Source organism: Pleurodeles waltl, chromosome 8 (genome assembly GCF_031143425.1).
Source record: "Pleurodeles waltl isolate 20211129_DDA chromosome 8, aPleWal1.hap1.20221129, whole genome shotgun sequence".
Taxonomy (NCBI): domain Eukaryota; kingdom Metazoa; phylum Chordata; class Amphibia; order Caudata; family Salamandridae; genus Pleurodeles; species Pleurodeles waltl.
This window is the reverse complement of record NC_090447.1, coordinates 51474893-51496062: the sequence shown is the minus strand read 5'-3', so window position 1 is coordinate 51496062 and position 21170 is coordinate 51474893. Positions and strand designations below refer to the sequence as shown.

At 43.2% G+C, this 21170-nt stretch overlaps 1 protein-coding gene across 5 annotated transcripts in view; it reads left to right on the top strand.

The window, feature by feature from the left end:
• LOC138249702 (zinc finger protein 585A-like) overlaps positions 1–21170 on the top strand; it is a 200177-nt gene that overhangs the window by 109340 nt on the left and 69667 nt on the right. For all 5 annotated transcript variants that reach the window (XM_069203692.1, XM_069203695.1, XM_069203694.1 and 2 more), the window contains exons 9-10: positions 3808–3907; positions 11458–12053. In XM_069203692.1, the coding sequence (XP_069059793.1) occupies positions 3808–3907; positions 11458–12053 (696 nt within the window). The remainder of the gene's footprint in view (positions 1–3807; positions 3908–11457; positions 12054–21170) is intronic.

The window sequence follows — 21170 nt, the reverse complement described above, 5'->3', positions numbered from 1 at the left end:
TGTTTCCTACCCTTGCACCAGCATTACTCTCAACTGCTAAAATCCCTTTTGGGGGTCACTCAGGTTTCATATATTGTGACCTTCTTAGAACTCTGTAATGGAACACCTGCCTCCGTAACCAACATAAAGCACTTTGTCACTGGTTGAGTTTAAAAGATCTCTAAGCATCCACTTTCTTGCTCTTAAGAAACCACATATAAACCCAAGTGTCTCAGTTGTTTGCCCCCAGACTCCCTCTCACCTCCTAAACCAAACCTAGGCAACCCCGAACTTACCCTCCAATGTAAATATGTACGTCACTGTAAATATATGAGTATCGTATGTCATATGGGTATGAGTTTCCACCTCACTACTCAACTATCACATGCCACCGCCTCTTCTGAATGTATTAGCCCAAGAGAAATTCTGGTCTTACTTGATGTCTTAAAAGGTCAGCCTTTGTGACTACCTTGCATCCATAAATGAAAAATGTTGCTCTCCCAGCAGATTTCCGGCGATGGGGGCCTCTCTGCTAATCACACATAAACTAACAGGCAGGGACAAGGCTAGAGCAAGATGAGAAGGGCACTGCTATTGGTATAACCTTATTTAGGACTCGCAGTTTTATTGTGTTTATTTTTTTAACGTTTCCGTCCGTATTTAGCCATATACGTTTTTTTGTCATCAGTGTTTTTTCATATTTATTTTGTGCTTTGTGTATACATGCAACAGTGACACATATATTTCCATGTTTATTTAACAAGCAAATGTGGGAATCATACGCTGCTGCCTGTCCAGTTGTAGCACAGTAGGGGACCAAATGTAGTACGTAATAAACACACATGAATAGATTTGCATATTAGCACAAACATGTTGAGATTTGCAATTACTGAAAGAAATAGTATTTATTAGGGGTACATACATATATTGCATTAGAAATATTCATCAGGACTGATGGAACCTGAGACAGCCTTTAGGGACTTTTTAACATCAGTTCACGTGTGCCCAACATGAGACATAGCTCAAAGATGTGGCCAAGTGGAGTATGTTAATCAAACTATAATGCCCAGCAAGAATAAGCATAATTGCACAAAATCCCTTTAATAACATGTTTCTCTGGAAATAGACCGAGGCCGGCATGTGTGTCAACAATTACATGTTCAATCATAATGTTCATGGTTCTCTTTTTACACATCACTTTGTATGTTTAAACAAAACATTACTTTGGTGTTGCTCACAGTGGTCTGTAACGAGAGATGTTGTCGTCCATCTGTCATGAAGCGGCATCGGTCCATCTGTTGTGAGGTGGTGTCGGTCCATCGATCATGTAGGGGAAATCTGATTCCTGGTCCTTGTAACTTATTGCACTGTAACAAACCCACTGGAGAGCTATGCAATGGCCTACAGCTCAGTTACCAAGCCTTGCAAACGTCCTCACTCAGGTCATTCCAGGCAGCACAGGAAGAAGAGTACTTGTTTGATGAATGGCCAAAAGAAAAAGCCATTGTTTGCTTCTCAAAGAGAAAGTAAATATTCTTAAGAGTTATAACCTGGAGCGGCACTACAAAACACGACACGCAGGATATACTGAGAACTTCCCATTGCGCTTAAAACTACATTTAGCAAAAGTGGCAGTGCTAAAGCAATCACTTCTTTCCCAGCAGAAGCTCTTCGTTTGCCAGATGTAGAAATCTGAGTCTGTTGCAGAAGCATGATTCAAAATATGCTACTTGGTTGCCAAACATCATAAGCCATTTACGGAGGCAGAGCTGGTGAAGAAATGATGTCCTAAAACTTGCAGTGAAAATTGTTAATTTTATTTGTGCCAAAGTCCTTAACCATAGACTTTTTGAAGCTCTGCTGCAGGATTCAGAAGCTGAATATACAGACCTCTTGATACACACTGAAGTGCAATGGCAAAGCAAAGGGAAAGTTCGGGAGCGGTTCATTGCTTTGCTCCCTGAAATTGAACAGTAAACAGTAAAAGTCAATCATTTCCAGAACTAAAGGATGTGAAATGGCTTGTAATGCTCCATTTTCTTTTAGATCTATTTGCACACGTCAATGCTCTCAGGTTGATGCTGCAAGGCAAACAGCGTGTGTGCTCCATGATGAATGGTATTTACTCGTTTGAAAGTAAGCTTGCGTTATTCAAAGCACAGTTGGATGTTTCTGACTCACGCACTTCCCAAAACTGTCGACTGTGACTCAGAGGTTTCCAAATGCACAAGGAATGCTGCCAATAATAAACCTTAGTGCATGTCTTGAGGACATTTCTGGGGAGATCAAAACATGATTTTCTCAGTTCAGAGCTCTCACCCCTCTGTTCAGGCTGGTTGAAAACCCCTGGATGGTGAGTGTACAAAATATTGATGTTGTTGAACTTATTGGCATGAAAAAGACACAAATGGAGCTGATGGAAATGCAGCACAAGTCAGCTCTAAAGGCATCTTTTTTTGTGGCTGGCACCAGAATAATTCTGGAACATTGTGACTTCTGACAAATTTCCAGTTTTTTGTACAGTTGCCCAGAAAGTCTTTTCTATGTTTGGGTCAACGTACATTTGTGAAAGTTAATTTTCCACAATGGGACTGTTGAGGAGTAAACTTATAAATAAGCTTACAGACTTACATCTGCTCTTAAGGCTTGCCCTTTCAAACATAGTACCAGATTACATGACACAAGTAGGGGGACATGAAGTGTAAAATAAGTTCTTAGTTTATCATTCTTTAACTACCTATTCTTTGGACTCCTTGTAGTTTTGCAGTTATATCTGGCTTTGAAATACAGCATTGTCTAGTAATCTTTTGAAAAGGGGTGCTTTATTTTTTATTTTATTTTTTTTAATTAACACCAGTATCCCTGCCCCTACCCGCAGGCCCATCGGTCCGTCCCTCGACCACAAACCAGACTGTAATTTTGGCCCCTGGCAAAATGTTTGTGAGTGCCCATGATGTACATGTTGCTAAGACTCTGATTAAAATCTAATTGAAACTTAAGCAGGTGCACTATCCGGTTCTCTGGTACCTGTGTACACTGGATCAGGACACCTTAGTGGACCTGGATAGATGGTGTTTAAGTAGTCAAGTTTTGAGAGTACCAGTTTAAACATCTGGGGAAAAACCCTCTTCTTCAAGACCCAAATCTGTTACTGATATTTTTACCATCTCCTTCTAGTAGAGAAATTGAATCTAGTTGACACTGTAGGAATGAAGTGGCATCACTTCTGTATTGGTGTCTTTCCAGTATTTAGTTGGCACCAAATGTATTTTATTGGTATCCTGATCTTCCTGGGGTGTGTGACAGCAGTGAGGGTGGGAGCGCATCATCCTTGATGTAAAGCTCAATGTACTCAGTGTACAGCTGACTCACATTCTTCCCATCATCAATGGATAGCTGCCTGTATGGAGACGCTAGTGACTAGCAGAAATACTTTCTAGTTGAAAATCAGGTTGTCCAAAAGTTTAGATTTTAGATTCACAGTTCAAGTGTTCTTGAGGGAAACTATTTGACAACGGGATAATTGAGACTACGTGTAACTCATTAGAAAAGAGAAGATACTTGCTTAGGAATTAGCTACCATGAAGCTATTACTTCACAGGCAACAGGTTCTGAAAGCATTAAAATCTATTCAATTGTTTACTTTTAAAAGGTAAATAATGCATTAATCATCTGTAAATGCCCTTTCTCTTACACATGATCAACTACTGAAAGGCACCCTGTTAGCTATGTTCACCTGATTTAAAAACAACTCATTCTTTTTGTGTTAACCTTTTATACGTTTTCCTGCACAGACACTCTGTAATAAGTCTGTTGCTTCATTTTCAGACTCCAGCAGCTGTTCCTTTTTCTAAGGAGGAGAGGATGCACCTAGATGAAGGACAAGAGTGCTATAGAAATGGGAAAGAAAATGTTGAACACTCATCAGGTATTGATTACATTTTGTTGGTTGAAATCTTTAGAGTGTGAAGCTTTTCTGTTTAATTGGAGGTGTTCAAGTGGATTATTTGAGTACTTGAAAACCTAATCTAACAGGTTCATAAAGGGTGAAATTGAGAGCTGACATAATGTTTACAAATACAGAAAAAAATAATGTTTCCTCAGTTGCACTCCAGTAGAATAATCCTAACAGAAAACCGAAGAAAAATCAGCTATTTCTTTCCAAAGTTAAACCACTTATTGTTGTGCTGCAGTGGTTAGCCCTCTGTTGCGGCATCTAGATAAAGTTTGCAAGAACAGGTAGGTATCCAGGCTACAGCAGGGTCGTACACTGGTTTAATGGAGATTGGTGATCTTTTTCCAGAGTTGCTTTCTGCTTGCTGCATAGAAGGCAGAGTCTTCTCTAGTACCAGCTTACAGTGTCTCTGCAGATCCTGCAGCATCACATCTTGGCATACTAGATTTGGCTAAGGAATATGTTGCTTACCTGTTACTGTAGTTCTACAGTATTGGAATCTTTCATAGATTCACATGCTTGAATCATTCCCTATTGTCGAGATGGGATACGGGACATTTAAAAAAGTAGTATCAACATGGACATAACATATAGGCCCTGGGCCTTTTGGTTTAGTACCATATCATATCATTATGCAAAATGGACTGAACTTAAGGATCAACCAATCCGGCAACACCACCCTGTAGACCCTTCCTGAGAAAAGTTCCAGTCCCTCAGATTTTCTACCGCACGTCATGCGAGGTCTCTCCACTGAGCTCTGCTCAGTTTGTTCCTCACAACTCTACCAAAAGATTTGTGCTGATCACCTACTGATGTTTTTCAACAACTTTGCACAGATTTGCCTTGGATTTTGGTATTCTGTGTTTTTAGGTGTCCTAAATTGACGTGTTAAGATGTCAGAAGAACCTGAAAAAGTGCTCTTCAAGCCCTGTGGCACCTGCAGGAAAAAGAGGCTCCACAGACATGGAGGATCTCAGTTTCATCAGGAGTGCAACTGCATTTACTGCCTCTATCCAGATCATAAACCTAAAGAATGCAAGGTATGTCGCACTTTTTCTAATAAGACGATTTCCTCATCAACGGTGGGGTTATCGGCAAGGAAATCGGCGTTGACAACCATGTCAACGAAACCGGTATCGACGGATAGCTCGTTGATGACCCCACCGGCAACGAGGAAATAGGCGTCTACAAAAGTGGTGATGGCACAGTCATCACTGTATACTGCGAACATTGTCACATTGTCCATAGCAGCAACCGCCTCTTTGACGAAAGCATTGTTGGCTACCTTTACACCTATTTTGTGGACACTCAATATAACTTCGTAGTTGGCACCTCCGTCAACGGCACCTCACCCGTCGATGATGACAGCCCCGTCAACACTGACCCTATTGTCAACAGAATCACTAATGGCGGCTCCCACGTCTACAGGCAAGGCATCGTCGACCACCTCTTTGACGTCCAAACCTATTCAGCAACAAAGGAAAGAAAAAATTATTATGGCGGCACACACATCACCAAGTGAAGTGCCCTCATTGTCACTTTCCCACCTCCTGGATGAAGACTCAGTCTGTTTGGGGCAGCTCTCAGCCCATCACAATTGCACTTAAAATGCCAGGACTCGATGAAGGAGAGGACGATGAGCAGCAATATTATGACCTCGACGACTGGGAATGATTCAAGCAAGTGAATCTGTGAAAGTTCCAATAGTGGAGTAACTTCTATCGAACCCGCACTACTTAATCATTACTGGAATCCACGGACCCACCACTGAATCATTATTGGGATCCAGGACCTCCATGGCGCCATTACTGGAAGCTGGGGGCCCTGGCCTAAGCGTTTTTGATGATTTGAACCATAAAACACAAACAAAAACAGCATTCCGTAAACAAATAAATGATTAAATATTTTATTTCATTCACAAACACATATAAGTATATTTAAATTTTAAATCGGAGGTTGGAGCTTTACTAGGCTACTCTCTGCCATTCTATCTTCTATTTGAAGCACTTGCATTGCTCCCCCTAATCAGTCTGAGGATAATAACTCAATTTTTAGCCTCTAATTTCAAATTCTTTCACATGTATAGAACATTTTACAATTTTCAACTCTACATATTTCTTCCTAATTTGTATCCACTTTAATATTATTACATTTTCTAAGCAGTCACGGACCTCCTGTGTAGGCTTCCAAGACCCCCCTCCAACCTCACCACTGGGGTCCCTGGACAACTGGTTACCAACCACTGTCTTAGATGACTGGATGAGTTTTAAATGAAAAGAAAGTTGTTGAAACAAAGTGCGACTAACCTGTTCCATTGAGCCTGTTGCTGGTAAATGTTTGAGGTGAATCGTACTCACCAGGTTTTCAAATACAGTTTGGTGAATGTATTTTATGTTGAAATTATTTAATAGGTTTATGTACAACAATAGCACTAATCCTTTTTTCTACGCACACCACTACCATCGATGTCCCACTGATATTCACTGCCAGCTATTTTAAGCATGTTCGCAGTTGAAGCAACCACATTGCTAATTCGAGACGCGTCTCCTGCCTTTGGCTCCAGGGATCTCAAACACTTACTGCTTTGCTGAGGATTGGTCACTAACGTGGATCTTGTGGGTCTTTGTAACTTCACCACTGTGCTTTTCAACAACATTCGAAATTGTTGTAAGTAATTCATTGTGACGCGTTAGAGCACATTTGCAGTGTAACACATGCTTAACATTTACAAAGGAATCCTACCAAAATATCTGACTGAAAATATTTTTATGAAAATGGGTAAATAGCCATCAACATTGTACCTATTTTCACTTTATTAATAAATTACAGTTTCTTTATGTATACTGTTAACAAAGAACACCTAACCACTTACCATATCTAGAGGTGGACAGGACACAAAATTCATGTTAAGAGATCAGCCAGGATCCTGGTGAGGTAAGATTAGAAAAGACTGCCTTCATGGCAGTAATTCCCCGGTTATTTTGTTAGACTATAAGTTTTAGTGTTAAAGGTACTCTCTATTTATTATGTTATTTTCATGTTAACCCATGCAAGGTATTAATTTCCCACCGTCGCGAAACCTGGGCGGACCAGATTATTTTATTACTTATTTAAGTGTTATTATTTCATGCACAGTCTTTTAATGCACACAAAGATTGCATCATAAATCCTTTCCATCATAAAGTAAACCTTGCTGTAGTTTAACGGCTTGACCTAAAGAGCAAATGTCTGGGTTTAGGCCAAAATCTGAAATAGCTACTTACCTTTTTCAACTGTATTTGTTCAGCAGAGTAGGTTCTGTTACCACGTTGAGCTACATTTAATAAAAGGTATCCTTTCTGAGAATGTCTCACGATGTTGCACAAAGAGACAGTTGAATTGTTTCGATGTGCATTATATTAAATTAAAATATTATGAGTATTGGAGCAGCAATGTGCTCTGCTTGACTATGTGTATGTTTTTGTTCGGTGCAGACCTGGAACTGAATCTAGGTACTTATAAGTAGGCCAGTTAAGGAAAAAGAAGTAGAGCGACTTAAAATGATTTTGCCTAGAATCTCTCAGTTTAGCCAAGTGGGGAATATGGCTTTGAGCACGGGGTTCGTAGTCAGAGAGTCTGCAGTACTTTCCCAGGACCTTTTCTCCTCCGATGCCTAAAACATTGTGCACAAATGTCTTTCACAAACTAGATTATCACTTTATGTTCAATACATCTGACACAATACAAGACATCTTGCTGAATACTAGTTGGTCATACCAAGTATAGTTCATCTCCTGCAAAATCAGTATAATGCAGTCTAGCAAACTACACAGGTGACAAAATGCATAGCTCTCTTCTCCATATTGCAGCTTTTTATGTAAGAAGTTGAGTGCTCTGCATGTTACTGTCTCTGGCCTCCCCTTATTAATGATTTTCCGAGAAGTCTCTAGTACCTCGTTACTCCATGTTTTCGGTCTCTTCCCTGCTCAACATGGTTGGTCCTGGTGCCATAGATCTTGCCGTCATGTTGTTGATCTCTGTGACTGGTTGATGAAGCTGAGCTTGGCAGCCATCACTAGGCGCATTTTACCTTTCTTGCTATTGATTTTAACACTAGTTTCAGTGGATTCCGCAAACCACACGTGCTATTTTAAGTATGCTCATATGTTGTACTGCATGTTTCTTTACTTTGCAATTTCATAAAGATGATGAAACTGGGGACAGTGACTTGGCTAAGGTCTGGAACATCACCAAGATACAACTTGAAGCTTATGGGTATATTTTATTACAGCTTTATAAAATAGTAAATGCCACTTTCCAGTCACCACAAGCATTACAAATGTACAAACTTTGTTGTCTTGCTTTCCTGTAACCCTAGTGTTTAACTTTTCAATCCATTTCTCAAGAAGTAAGAAAACTCATCGTGGCAACACTAAAATTCAAATTCCATTTCCCGGAAACAGTCCTTGTCGGGTTTTGTTGCTAGCGCCTGGAACTCTCTACCAGTTCACATGAAAACGACACACAACAGCTTGACTTTCAGAGAAGAGTTAAAAGACTCTCCTATTTAAATTCTACCTTGGGGTCCAAGTCCCATGGCCCCCCCTAAGCACCCCAGGCTTAGCTCCCCCTTATCATAGAAACTGTTCATAATCCTTAATAGGTCTCGGGAAGTGTCCTAAAGGGGAATAATTTGCAGCTACAGGACTATGTACAAACTCCTTTCACGTTTATGGTACTGAATAGTATGTTCCATCTCTTCCTTTACTCTCTTCCTCCTGCCCTCCTCCCTGATTTCTCCTCTTTTCCTCCCCACACCCCCAGGTGCATGACTGACACTTTTTTTTTTCTTTTCATAATGCCTAGAAGAACAATTTATCCAGTATCGGATCTTACATAGATCCACATGCTTAAATCATTCCCTTTCGTTGAAGTTGGGAGTCCCACTGTACCGTAACATAGCAATATGCATCGTTACCATTATTAACAAAGTGTGGTCCTTTTTTTTTTTTTTAAACAAAGGACATAGATATGTTACTAAAGAAACTGTTCATCGCTATTGAGGCCTATGGTAATGTTGCATACTGCTATGTTATGGTATTGTGGTACTCCCACTTCGACGACGGGGAATGATTTAAGCATGTGAATCTATTAAAGATACCAGTACTGGATAACTGCAGTTACAGGTAAGTAACTCATTTTCATGTGACATGTTGCACTATAATATTTGTAACTCTCATTTGTTTTCTGTAAAGCTTCTTAATGCCAATCTGGTGGAAAGAATGCCATATAAAACACTTAAATATTTGTATTCTACCTGAAACAAACTAGTTATTCAGTGAGATTTATGCAGTGAGCCCGTTGACCAATCATTCACAGACCCTCTATATCTGCTTTTCAGTTGCCCAGGGATTCTCAAACTCCATTTTGTTAATTGACATGCATCTGAAAATGCTCTCCCTCTTCATCCTTTCCGCACTTTTCATCATGTTCAGGATATCACATCACATCCAAGCGAGTGATGAGATCAATCTGTGCAACTCTGGGTTTGCAGTAGGCCACCTTTTACATTGTCCTGAACAAGCATGACATCTGAATTCTTAGAAGCTTCTTGAAGTTAGATGGAGGCAACACAAAGGGCCTAGTCATAGAAATATATAGCAACCACTCCTCTAACCATAAAGTCATCCTTTGCTTGTTACGTTTTAGGATATACCTCATGTGGCTACTTTGAGCTTTACAGATATGCCTACTGACATTGATTTTCCTAGGTAAAGGACTTCAAGCTGTCCCAGGACAACCTCCCCACTCCCCATTCCATTAAGAGCCATCATTCCAGTAAGGTTACATTTTTATAGAGAGGAGCATTGCAGTTCTCCTTTGACTGCAGTGTAGGGTACAGTTTTGACCCCAAGACCATTGCCTCAATGGCTAGTATCCATCGTTGCTAATGCATTTTTCACCATTGAGCGTTATCCTGTGGTCCTCTTCAAGAGGGAGTCTACTTTCATTTCACTAGAGCAGAGGGCCTTCACTTTCTTTCATAATGTATGTCCCTGTCAAAAACGTCTGCATGACAGCCATGCATAACATCCAGATGGAGTACTACTGATGCATTCTCCGAGCATTACTCAGTGCTTATAGTCTGCAGCGGTTGTTCAAATTAGGCTTATTGTGGAATATACTACTAAGTGGAGAACATGAGTAGTCTTAAATTAAGATTGATCCAGAGCTCAAGTCCCAGGTACTGTGAATGCACAAATGTGGCCTGGACATCACTTGGATGTCTTTGTTCAGGTTCCATGCAGGCCAGGCACTGTGCAGCCATAAAGTTGGGTATTGTAATAAGATCTTAGCTTACTCTAAAGAAACTCCAGAAATTCGATGAAAAAAACAAAACTTGAAGTGAAGTTATAGTTAGGTGTGGAAATAAGATAAGAACTAACATTTAAAAACTTGAAAAAGCCTGGGATTCACCAGTTATAGTTTAGTGAACTAACTACTTTGCATCCCATTGTACACTCTTTATGACCTCACATACTACATCACTCACATGTTAAATTACGTCATCCAGTCATTGTGACCATGTCCTATAAAGTTTGTGAACTTGATGTACTTTGACATGCTACACTTATGACCACGTTTATCATCAAACAAGTCATAATGGGCATAACATTTGATCGGATGCTGGATACATAGTACATCTGTCAGGTCACCCACATGTGGTGGATGTTACCCTCTTTTCACTGGCTTTCACCCACCTAACAAACAAAAGGCCTCCTTAGGCTTGAATGGGGCAACCACCTTTTTAAACCTTGATCACCCTCCAAAAAAGAGTTTGTATTATAGTCACCTTAATAGGATCACCCTCTTAAAGACCTCACATGGTCTGCAATTTTAAGTCAAGAGGATGACTGATATGTATTTACCACTAATGAGGCAACTTTTGCCAGGCCCTATGGTCGAATGTTGGTAGTTTGCTAAAATATAATACACAAATTCCTGAAATAAACACAGTGGCATACAACCTTAGAGCTATGCTTACAACCCCAGTGTACGTTAAATCACCTGTAACGGGGTCACGCATTCATTCTACATTATCCAACAGTCTGCAGTGCCTAACAGTCTTCAGCAAAGTTCTAGAAATACACATCCACACCTCATAAACATTTTTAATTCTCATCTCATTTCAACACCTAACTTCATAGCCAATTTAACCATTGTTTTTCTAATAAAGGCTTCTTTTTATAAGTAAGCTAAGTTCTTATTACCATACCTAATTAGCTAAGATCTTATATATATATATATGTTTGTGTGTTAAGAGGTAAAAAAGCCTTGTAAAATGCAAATGCTATTACACTTGAATATCATAAAAGTATGATTATGTAGAGCGAAACATTGTGCTCTGAGCTACTGTAGTAAAATGTTTTTGTTTAGTGGCCACTTTGAACTGAATCACTTCTAGGTGCTTACAAATTTGTCAGTTAAGGAGAAAATTGATGTAAGATGACTTCCTATGATAAACTGTTCTATTCTTCATTCAGCAGGAAATAGGAAATGTTCTGAGGGCTCAGGGGCATTGGGGCCCTCCTCAAAAGAATCCAAACACTGTGTTCCCTTGAATACAGAGGGGAGACAAGAACTGGAAAGACTGCAGGAGAATTCTGGAGATGAGCTACAGAAATCCATTGAAGGAGAAATAGGAATCCCAACAGAAAACCGGCCACATATACCTGCTGATAATGAGGAAAGCTGCATGAATCAAAAATCCTTTCCCATTGCCAAACCGGCTCACACAAAAGAGCGACTATTTCCATGTACTCAGTGTGAAAGGAGTTTTGTGCGTAGCTATGATCTGATGAAACACCAGAGGAACCATAAGAGTGCCAGACCTTACATTTGCAATGCCTGTGGGAAATGCTTCCGTCGCAACACGTCCCTTATCATCCATGAGCGCATTCACACTGGGGAGCGCCCCTACCAGTGTGCCCAGTGTGGCAAGAGTTTCGTCCAGCGGCAGCACCTGACCACGCACCTGAAAACGCACACTGGGGAGCGGCCTTTTCCGTGTGTCCAATGCGGAAAGAGCTTCAGATGGCGATCCGAGCTTGTCAAACACCAGCGGGTTCACATAGGCGAGGTAAGATTGATGTAAAGCTTGTGAGAAAATTTAAGTCTATTTTCATTTTATGTCAGCAGAACATGTCACAGATCCATGCATGTATTTCCTTTCTGTTGATGATTTAATCAACTTTCATGTTCGTGCCTTGGTATGTTGTGCATCCTCTTTCCATTTAGTGTTGGACCTGGGCATGTGCTGCTTGTTTTTCTTCAAAGAAGTCTTCAAGTCACAAGGTATGGTGACTCCTCCTATTACTGGTAATGCACACAGGTATCTGCTCCATTATTAAGATTGTTTCTTCCCGAGGTCAGCTTTTGACATGCATCCTACAGGCTCCAGATCAACACCTCGCACTGTTCGTAACTGGTACCTGTTGGTTCTTCCACCCCGATTTTCACGAGCAATCTATTTGCTGCTTCAACCACGGTAACCTCCATTGACCTTGATGAGCAAGGTCCTTCCATTGCCCTCCTTGGGACTCTTGCACTTTTCACAGGCCTTCTCTTCCTTGCCTTCCATCAAGACTGCAGCCTCTGATGGGAAGAGCCCCTTTCTAGTACTGTCCACAGTGCCATTCGAAATGTCTCTTTCACTGGAGCACAACGAGTTATCTTGCACAGCTTGTCTTGCCTTCCGATCCAGAAATACACTGCGGTGCCAACGAGATCTGCCCCTAGCTCGCGTACCATGATGCACTGCCAAGACGACACAACACCTCTGATCTCTTCGGGTACCTAGATGTCGAGGTGGAGCCACAGTCAGGGACTTCAGGCCACTGGGCCCTTTACTTTAGTGTGGAATTAGGCTATCTTTCTGACTTCAAGGCAGAGGAGTTGCACCTCTTCCAACAGAAGACATTCAAGGAAGACCCTCGTACCCCTTTGATCTGTACGAGGCACCGTTTGACCATTGCCCTCGTGACATGGGATGATTACACCATTGACCCACCCGTAAATATGGACCCAGACCTCTACCCAGCAAAGTCATCCCTTCCCGATGATACCAAGACCATGTATAGTCTAAGGTAGTGACTACATGGGTTGATTTAAAAATATATATATATATGTATATATATATATGTTCGATGGCATGTGTAGCTGCAGATACACATGCTGTGCACAGTCCGCCGTCTGGTGTTGGGCTCGGAGTGTTACAAGTTGTTTTTCTTCGAAGAAGTCTTTTCGAGTCACGAGACCGAGGGACTCCTCCCATTTCGATTCCATTGCGCATGGGCGTCGACTCCATCTTAGATTTTTTTTTTTCCGCCATCGGGTTCGGACGTGTTCCTTTTCGCTCCGTGTTTCGGGTCGGAAAGTTAGTTAGAATCTCGGAAAAAAACGTCAGTATTGTTGCATTCGGTATCGGGTTAGTTAGAACAAATCGACACCGAATTTTGAAGAGCTCCGGTGGCCCTTCGGGGTAATTTCGATCCCCCGTCGGGGCCTGGTCGGCCCGACCGCGTGCGACTTCAAGACTAATGGAACGGACCCCGTTTCGCTTCTGTCCAAAATGCCATAACAAATATCCGTATACGGATCAGCATCTGGTCTGTAACTTGTGCTTGTCCCCCGAGCACAAGGAGGATACGTGTGAAGCCTGTCGAGCGTTTCGGTCGAGGAAGACGCTGAGAGACCGAAGCGCCAGGAGACTACAAATGGCGTCCACTCCGACAGGTCAACAACGGTTCGAGGAGGAAGACGAAGCTTTCTCCATCCACGAATCGGATTCAGAAGAACTCGACGCCGAAGAAACAACAACCATGAGTAAGACGTCGAAAATAAGGACTCACGAAAAGTCCACAAAAGCCCAGGGGACGCCACCGCCAACAGGCCATGGCTTAACCCAAAAACCAGGTGACCGACCCAAGGCACCAAAAAAGGGCATGCTGGTGTCGAAGTCATCCGACTCCGGTCGTGATACCGCCACACAGCAACCTCGGAGCCGAGACAGCGGCTCCGAGAAACTTCGGCACAGAGACAGCAGCACCGAAGAGATTCGGCACCGAGACACCGCGCCGAAACCAAAGAAAATTTATTCGGAACCGAAAAAGACTTCCGAAAAGGTTTCGGTACCGAAACATCCAGCCTCGGAGCCGAAAACTAGTTCCTATACAGAGGAACAAGGGTTAACCACCCAATTACATAGATTTGGAGAGGAGCTTCAAACTGTAGAGCCTGACTACACCCAAAGAAGGCTTCATATTCATGAGGACACAGGGAAGATAACCACTCTTCCCCCAATCAAGATTAAAAGGAAACTTGCCTTTCAACAAGGGGACAAGCAACCACAGGCAAAGGTGGCAAAGAAAACAACCCCACCACCTTCTCCACCACAATCAACACATGCATCACCAGCGACAACTCCACCACTAATGCACTCACCAGCTCATACCACAATGAGTCAGGATGATCCCGATGCATGGGACCTCTACGATGCTCCAGTGTCTGACAATAGCCCAGACTCTTATCCTACAAAACCATCACCACCTGAGGACAGTACATCCTATACACAGGTGGTTGCAAGGGCAGCAGAATTTCACAATGTCTCCTTACATTCGGAACCAATTGAGGATGACTTTCTCTTTAACACCCTATCCTCCACCCACAGCCAGTACCAAAGCCTTCCCATGCTCCCAGGAATGCTAATACATTCAAGATAAATATTTCAGGATCCAGTTAAAGGCAGAGCCATAACTCCAAGGGTGGAGAAAAAATATAAGCCACCACCCACAGATCCCATATACAGGGAGTGCAGAATTATTAGGCAAATGAGTATTTTGACCACATCATCCTCTTTATGCATGTTGTCTTACTCCAAGCTGTATAGGCTCAAAAGCCTACTACCAATTAAGCATATTAGGTGATGTGCATCTCTGTAATGAGAAGGGGTGTGGTCTAATGACATCAACACCCTATATCAGGTGTGCATAATTATTAGGCAACTTCCTTTCCTTTGGCAAAATGGGTCAAAAGAAGGACTTGACAGGCTCAGAAAAGTCAAAAATAGTGAGATATCTTGCAGAGGGATGCAGCACTCTTAAAATTGCAAAGCTTCTGAAGCGTGATCATCGAACAATCAAGCGTTTCATTCAAAATAGTCAACAGGGTCGCAAGAAGCGTGTGGAAAAACCAAGGCGCAAAATAACTGCCCATGAACTGAGAAAAGTCAAGCATGCAGCTGCCACGATGCCACTTGCCACCAGTTTGGCCATATTTCAGAGCTGCAACATCACTGGAGTGCCCAAAAGCACAAGGTGTGCAATACTCCGAGACATGGCCAAGGTAAGAAAGGCTGAAAGACGACCACCACTGAACAAGACACACAAGCTGAAACGTCAAGACTGGGCCAAGAAATATCTCAAGACTGATTTTTCTAAGGTTTTATGGACTGATGAAATGAGAGTGAGTCTTGATGGGCCAGATGGATGGGCCCGTGGCTGGATTGGTAAAGGGCAGAGAGCTCCAGTCCGACTCAGACGCCAGCAAGGTGGAGGTGGAGTACTGGTTTGTGCTGGTATCATCAAAGATGAGCTTGTGGGGCCTTTTCGGGTTGAGGATGGAGTCAAGCTCAACTCCCAGTCCTACTGCCAGTTCATGGAAGACACCTTCTTCAAGCAGTGGTACAGGAAGAAGTCTGCATCCTTCAGGAAAAACATGATTTTCATGCAGGACAATGCTCCATCACACGCGTCCAAGAAAGGGTATAAAAGAAGGAAATCTAATGACATGGCCTCCTTGTTCACCTGATCTGAACCCCATTGAGAACCTGTGGTCCATCATCAAATGTGAGATTTACAAGGAGGGAAAACAGTACACCTCTCTGAACAGTGTCTGGGAGGCTGTGGTTGCTGCTGCACGCAATGTTGATGGTGAACAGATCAAAACACTGACAGAATCCATGGATGGCAGGCTTTTGAGTGTCCTTGCAAAGAAAGGTGGCTATATTGGTCACTGATTTGTTTTTGTTTTGTTTTTGAATGTCAGAAATGTATATTTGTGAATGTTGAGATGTTATATTGGTTTCACTGGTAATAATAAATAATTGAAATGGGTATATATTTGTTTTTTGTTAAGTTGCCTAATAATTATGCACAGTAATAGTCACCTGCACACACAGATATCCCCCTAACATAGCTAAAACTAAAAACAAACTAAAAACTACTTCCAAAAATATTCAGCTTTGATATTAATGAGTTTTTTGGGTTCATTGAGAACATGGTTGTTGTTCAATAATAAAATTAATCCTCAAAAATACAACTTGCCTAATAATTCTGCACTCCCTGTATATCACAACACAACTAACACCAGACTCAGTAGTTGTGGGGGCAGCTCGTAAGAGAGCCAACTCTCATACCTCAGGCGACGCACCACCTCCAGACAAGGAGAACCGCAAATTTGATGCTGTGGGAAAAAGGGTTGCAGCACAAGCAGCAAATCAGTGGCGTATTGCCAATTCACAAGCACTTTTGGCAAGATACGACAGGGCTCATTGGGATCAAATGCAACATTTCATCGAACACTTACCCAAGGAGTTCCAAAAAAGAGCGCAACAGGTGGTGGAAGAGGGGCAAAGTATCTCAAATAATCAGATACGATCTTCCATGGATGCAGCAGATACAGCTGCAAGGACAATAAACACCGCAGTCACAATACGAAGGCACGCATGGCTGCGCACTTCTGGGTTCAAACCGGAAATCCAGCAAGCTGTGCTCAATATGCGTTTAATGAACAGCAATTGTTTGGGCCGGAGGTAGACACTGCCATTGAGAAACTCAAAAAGGACACCGATACAGCCAAAGCCATGGGCGCACCCTACTCCCCGCAGAGCAGAGGCACATTTCGGAAAACATCTTTTAGGGGAGGGTTTCGAGGTCAACCCACAACCTCACGAACAAGGCCTACTTACCAGGGTCAATATCAGAGGGGAGGTTTTCGGGGGCAATATAGAGGGGGCCAATTCCCAAAAAATCGAGGGAAATTCCAAGGCCCCAAAACCCCTCAAAATAAACAGTGACTCACAAGTCACACACCCCCATCACATAACACCTGTGGGGGGGAAGACTAAGCCAATTTTACAAACTTTGGGAGGAAATAACAACAGACACTTGGGTCTTAGCAATTATCCAGCATGGTTATTGCATAGAATTTCGCCAATTCCCTCCAAACGTCCCACCGAAAACACACAATATGTCAAAACAACATATAGATCTTCTAGGACTAGAAGTTCAAGCATTGCTACAAAAAAAGGCAATAGAATTAGTACCAATTCAACAAAAAAACACAGGAGTTTACTCACTGTACTTTCTAATACCCAAAAAGGACAAAACTCTGAGACCAATACTAGATCTCAGAACACTGAATACCTACATAAAATCAGACCACTTTCACATGGTCACGTTACAAGACGTAATCCCACTGCTCAAACAGCAAGACTACATGACAACATTAGATCTAAAAGATGCGTATTTCCATATACCAATACATCCTTCACACAGGAAATACCTAAGGTTCGTATTCCAAGGAATACATTACCAATTCAAAGTGTTGCCATTCGGAATAACAACTGCGCCAAGAGTTTTTACAAAATGCCTGGCAGTAGTAGCTGCACATATCAGAAGGCAGCAAATACATGTTGTAAGGAAATGCCTCCTTGGCATGGTTACCCCCTGACTTTTTGCCTTTGCTGATGCTATGTTTTGAATTGAAAGTGTGCTGAGGCCTGCTAACCAGGCCCCAGCACCAGTGTTCTTTCCCTAACCTGTACTTTTGATTCCACAATTGGCACACCCTGGCATCCAGATAAGTCCCTTGTAAGTGGTACCCCTGGTACCAAGGGCCCTGATGCCAAGGAAGGTCTCTAAGGGCTGCAGCATGTCTTATGCCACCCTGGAGACCCCTCACTCAGCACAGACACACTGCTTGCCAGGTTGTGTGTGCTGGTGAGAACAAAATGAGTAAGTCGACATGGCACTCCCCTCAGGGTGCCATGCCAGCCTCTCACTGCCTATGCAGGTATAGATAAGTCACCCCTCTAGTAGGCCTTACAGCCCTAAGGCAGGGTGCACTATACCATAGGTGAGGGCACCAGTGCATGAGCACTGTGCCCCTACAGTGTCTAAGCAATACCTTAGACATTGTAAGTGCAGGGTTAGCCATAAGAGTATATGGTCTGGGAGTCTGTTTTACACGAACTCCACAGCACCATAATGGCTACACTGAAAACTGGGAAGTTTGGTATCAAACTTCTCAGCACAATAAATGCACACTGATGCCAGTGTACATTTTATTGTAAAATACACCACAGAGGGCACCTTAGAGGTGCCCCCTGAAACCTTAACCGACTATCTGTGTAGGCTGACTGGTTCCAGCAGCCTGCCACAACCGAGACATGTTGCTGGCCCCATGGGGAGAGTGCCTTTGTCACTCTGAGGCCAGTAACAAAGCCTGCACTGGGTGGAGATGCTAACACCTCCCCCAGGCAGGAGCTGTAACACCTGGCGGTGAGCCTCAAAGGCTCACCCCTTTGTCACAGCACCGCAGGACACTCCAGCTAGTGGAGTTGCCCGCCCCCTCCGGCCACGGCCCCCACTTTTGGCGGCAAGACCGGAGGAAACAAAGAAAACAACAAGGAGTCGTCACTGGCCAGTCAGGACAGCCCCTAAGGTGTCCTGAGCTGAAGTGACTCTAACTTTTAGAAATCCTCCATCTTGCAGATGGAGGATTCCCCCAATAGGATTAGTGATGTGACCCCCTCCCCTTGGGAGGAGGCACAAAGAGGGTGTACTCACCCTCAGGGCTAGTAGCCATTGGCTACTAACCCCCCAGACCTAAACACGCCCTTAAATTTAGTATTTAAGGGCTTCCCTGAACCTAGGAAAACAGATTCCTGCAACTTACCTGAAGAAGAAGGACTGCTGAGCTGAAAAACCCCTGCAGAGGAAGAACAGAAGACACCAACTGCCTTGGCCCCAGACTTACTGGCCTGTCTCCTGCCTTCCAAAGAAACCTGCTCCAGCGACGCTTTCCAAGGGACCAGCGACCTCTGAATCCTCTGAGGACTGCCCTGCTTCAAGAAAGACTAGAAACTCCCGAGGACAGCGGCCCTGCTCCAAAAGAACTGCAACTTTGTTTCAAGTAGCAGATTTAAAGACCCCTGCAACTCCCCGCAAGAAGCGTGAGACTTGCAACACTGCACCCGGCGACCCCGACTCGACTGGTGGAGAAACAACGCTTCAGGGAGGACCCTCCGGCGACTCTACGACTGTGAGTAACCAAAGTTGTCCCCCCTGAGCCCCCACAGCGACGCCTGCAGAGGGAATCCCCAGGCTCCCCCTGACCGCGACTGTCTGAACTCCATTTCCCGACGGCTGGAAAAGACCCTGCACCCGCAGCCCCCAGCACCTGAAGGACCGGAACTTCTGTGCAGGAGTGACCCCCAGGAAGCCCTCTCCCTTGCCCAGGTGGTGGCTACCCCGAGGAGCCCCCCCCTTGCCTGCCTGCGACGCTGAAGAGATCCCTTGATCTCTCATTGAAAACCATTGAAAACCCGAGGCGTGTTTGCACACTGCACCCGGCCGCCCCCGCGCTGCTGAGGGTGTACTTTCTGTGTGGACTTGTGTCCCCCCCGGTGCCCTACAAAACCCCCCTGGTCTGCCCTCCGAAGACGCGGGTACTTACCTGCTGGCAGACTGGAACCGTGGCTCCCCCTTCTCTCCATTGAAGCCTATGTGTTTTGGGCACCTCTTTGACCTCTGCACCTGACCAGCCCTGAGCTGCTGGTGTGGTAACTTTGGGGTTGCTCTGAACCCCCAACGGTGGGCTACCTTGGACCCAAAACTGAAACCTGTAAGTGACTTACTTACCTGTTAAAACTAACAATACTTTACCTCCCCCAGGAACTGTGAAAATTGCACTGTGTCCACTTTTAAAACAGCTATTTGTGTTTTATGTGAAAAGTATATATGCTACTGTAATTATTCAAAGTTCCTAAAGTATTTACCTGCAATACCTTTCAAATGAGATATTACATGTAAAATTTGAACCTGCGGTTCTTACAATAAACTAAGAAAATATATTTTTCTATAACAAAACCTATTAGCTGGATTTGTCTCTGAGTGTGTGTTCCTCTTTTATTGCCTGTGTGTATGTACAACAAATGCTTAACACTACTCCTTTGATAAGCCTACTGCTCGACCACACTACCACAAAATAGAGCATTAGTATTATCTCTTTTTGCCACTATCTTACCTCTAAGGGGAACCCTTGGACTCTGTGCATGCTATTCCTTACTTTGAAATAGCACATACAGAGCCAACTTCCTACATTGGTGGATCAGCGGTGGGGTACAAGACTTTGCATTTGCTGGACTACTCAGCCAATACCTGATCACACGACAAATTCCAAAAATTGTCATTAGAAATTGATTTTTGCAATTTGAAATTTTTCTAAATTCTTTAAAGTCCTGCTAGGGCCTTGTGTTAGTCCCTGTTAGCATTTCTTTTAGAGTTTAAAAGTTTGGTAAAAGTTTGAATTAGATTCTAGAACTAGTTTTTAGATTCTTAAAAAGTATTCCAACTTTTAGAAGCATAATGTCTAGCACAGATGTGAATGTAGTGGAACTCGACACCACACCTTACCTCCATCTCCAGATGAGAGAGCTAAGGTCACTCTGTAAAATAAAGAAAATAGCAATGGGCTCCAGACCTTCCAAACTACAGCTCCAGGAGCTGTTGGCAGAGTGTGAAAGAGCCAACCCCTCTGAGGATGGCAACACAGAGGATGAGTATAGTGACTTGGAGGGTGATTCCCCCCTACCAGTCCTATCTAGGGAGGACAGGGCCTCTCAAGCCCTGACTCCACAAATAATAGTCAGAGATGCTGGTTCCCTCACAGGAAGGACCAACCTCTCTGTAATCACTGAGGATAACTCCAGTGAAGAGGACATCCAGTTAGCCAGGATGACCAAAAGATTGGCTTTGGAAAGACAGATCCTAGCCATAGAAAGGGAAAGACAAGAGATGGGCCTAGGACCCATCAATGGTGGCAGCAACATAAATAGGGTCAGAGATTCTCCTGACATGTTGAAAATCCCAAAAGGGATTGTAACTAAATATGAAGATGGTGAGGACATCACCAA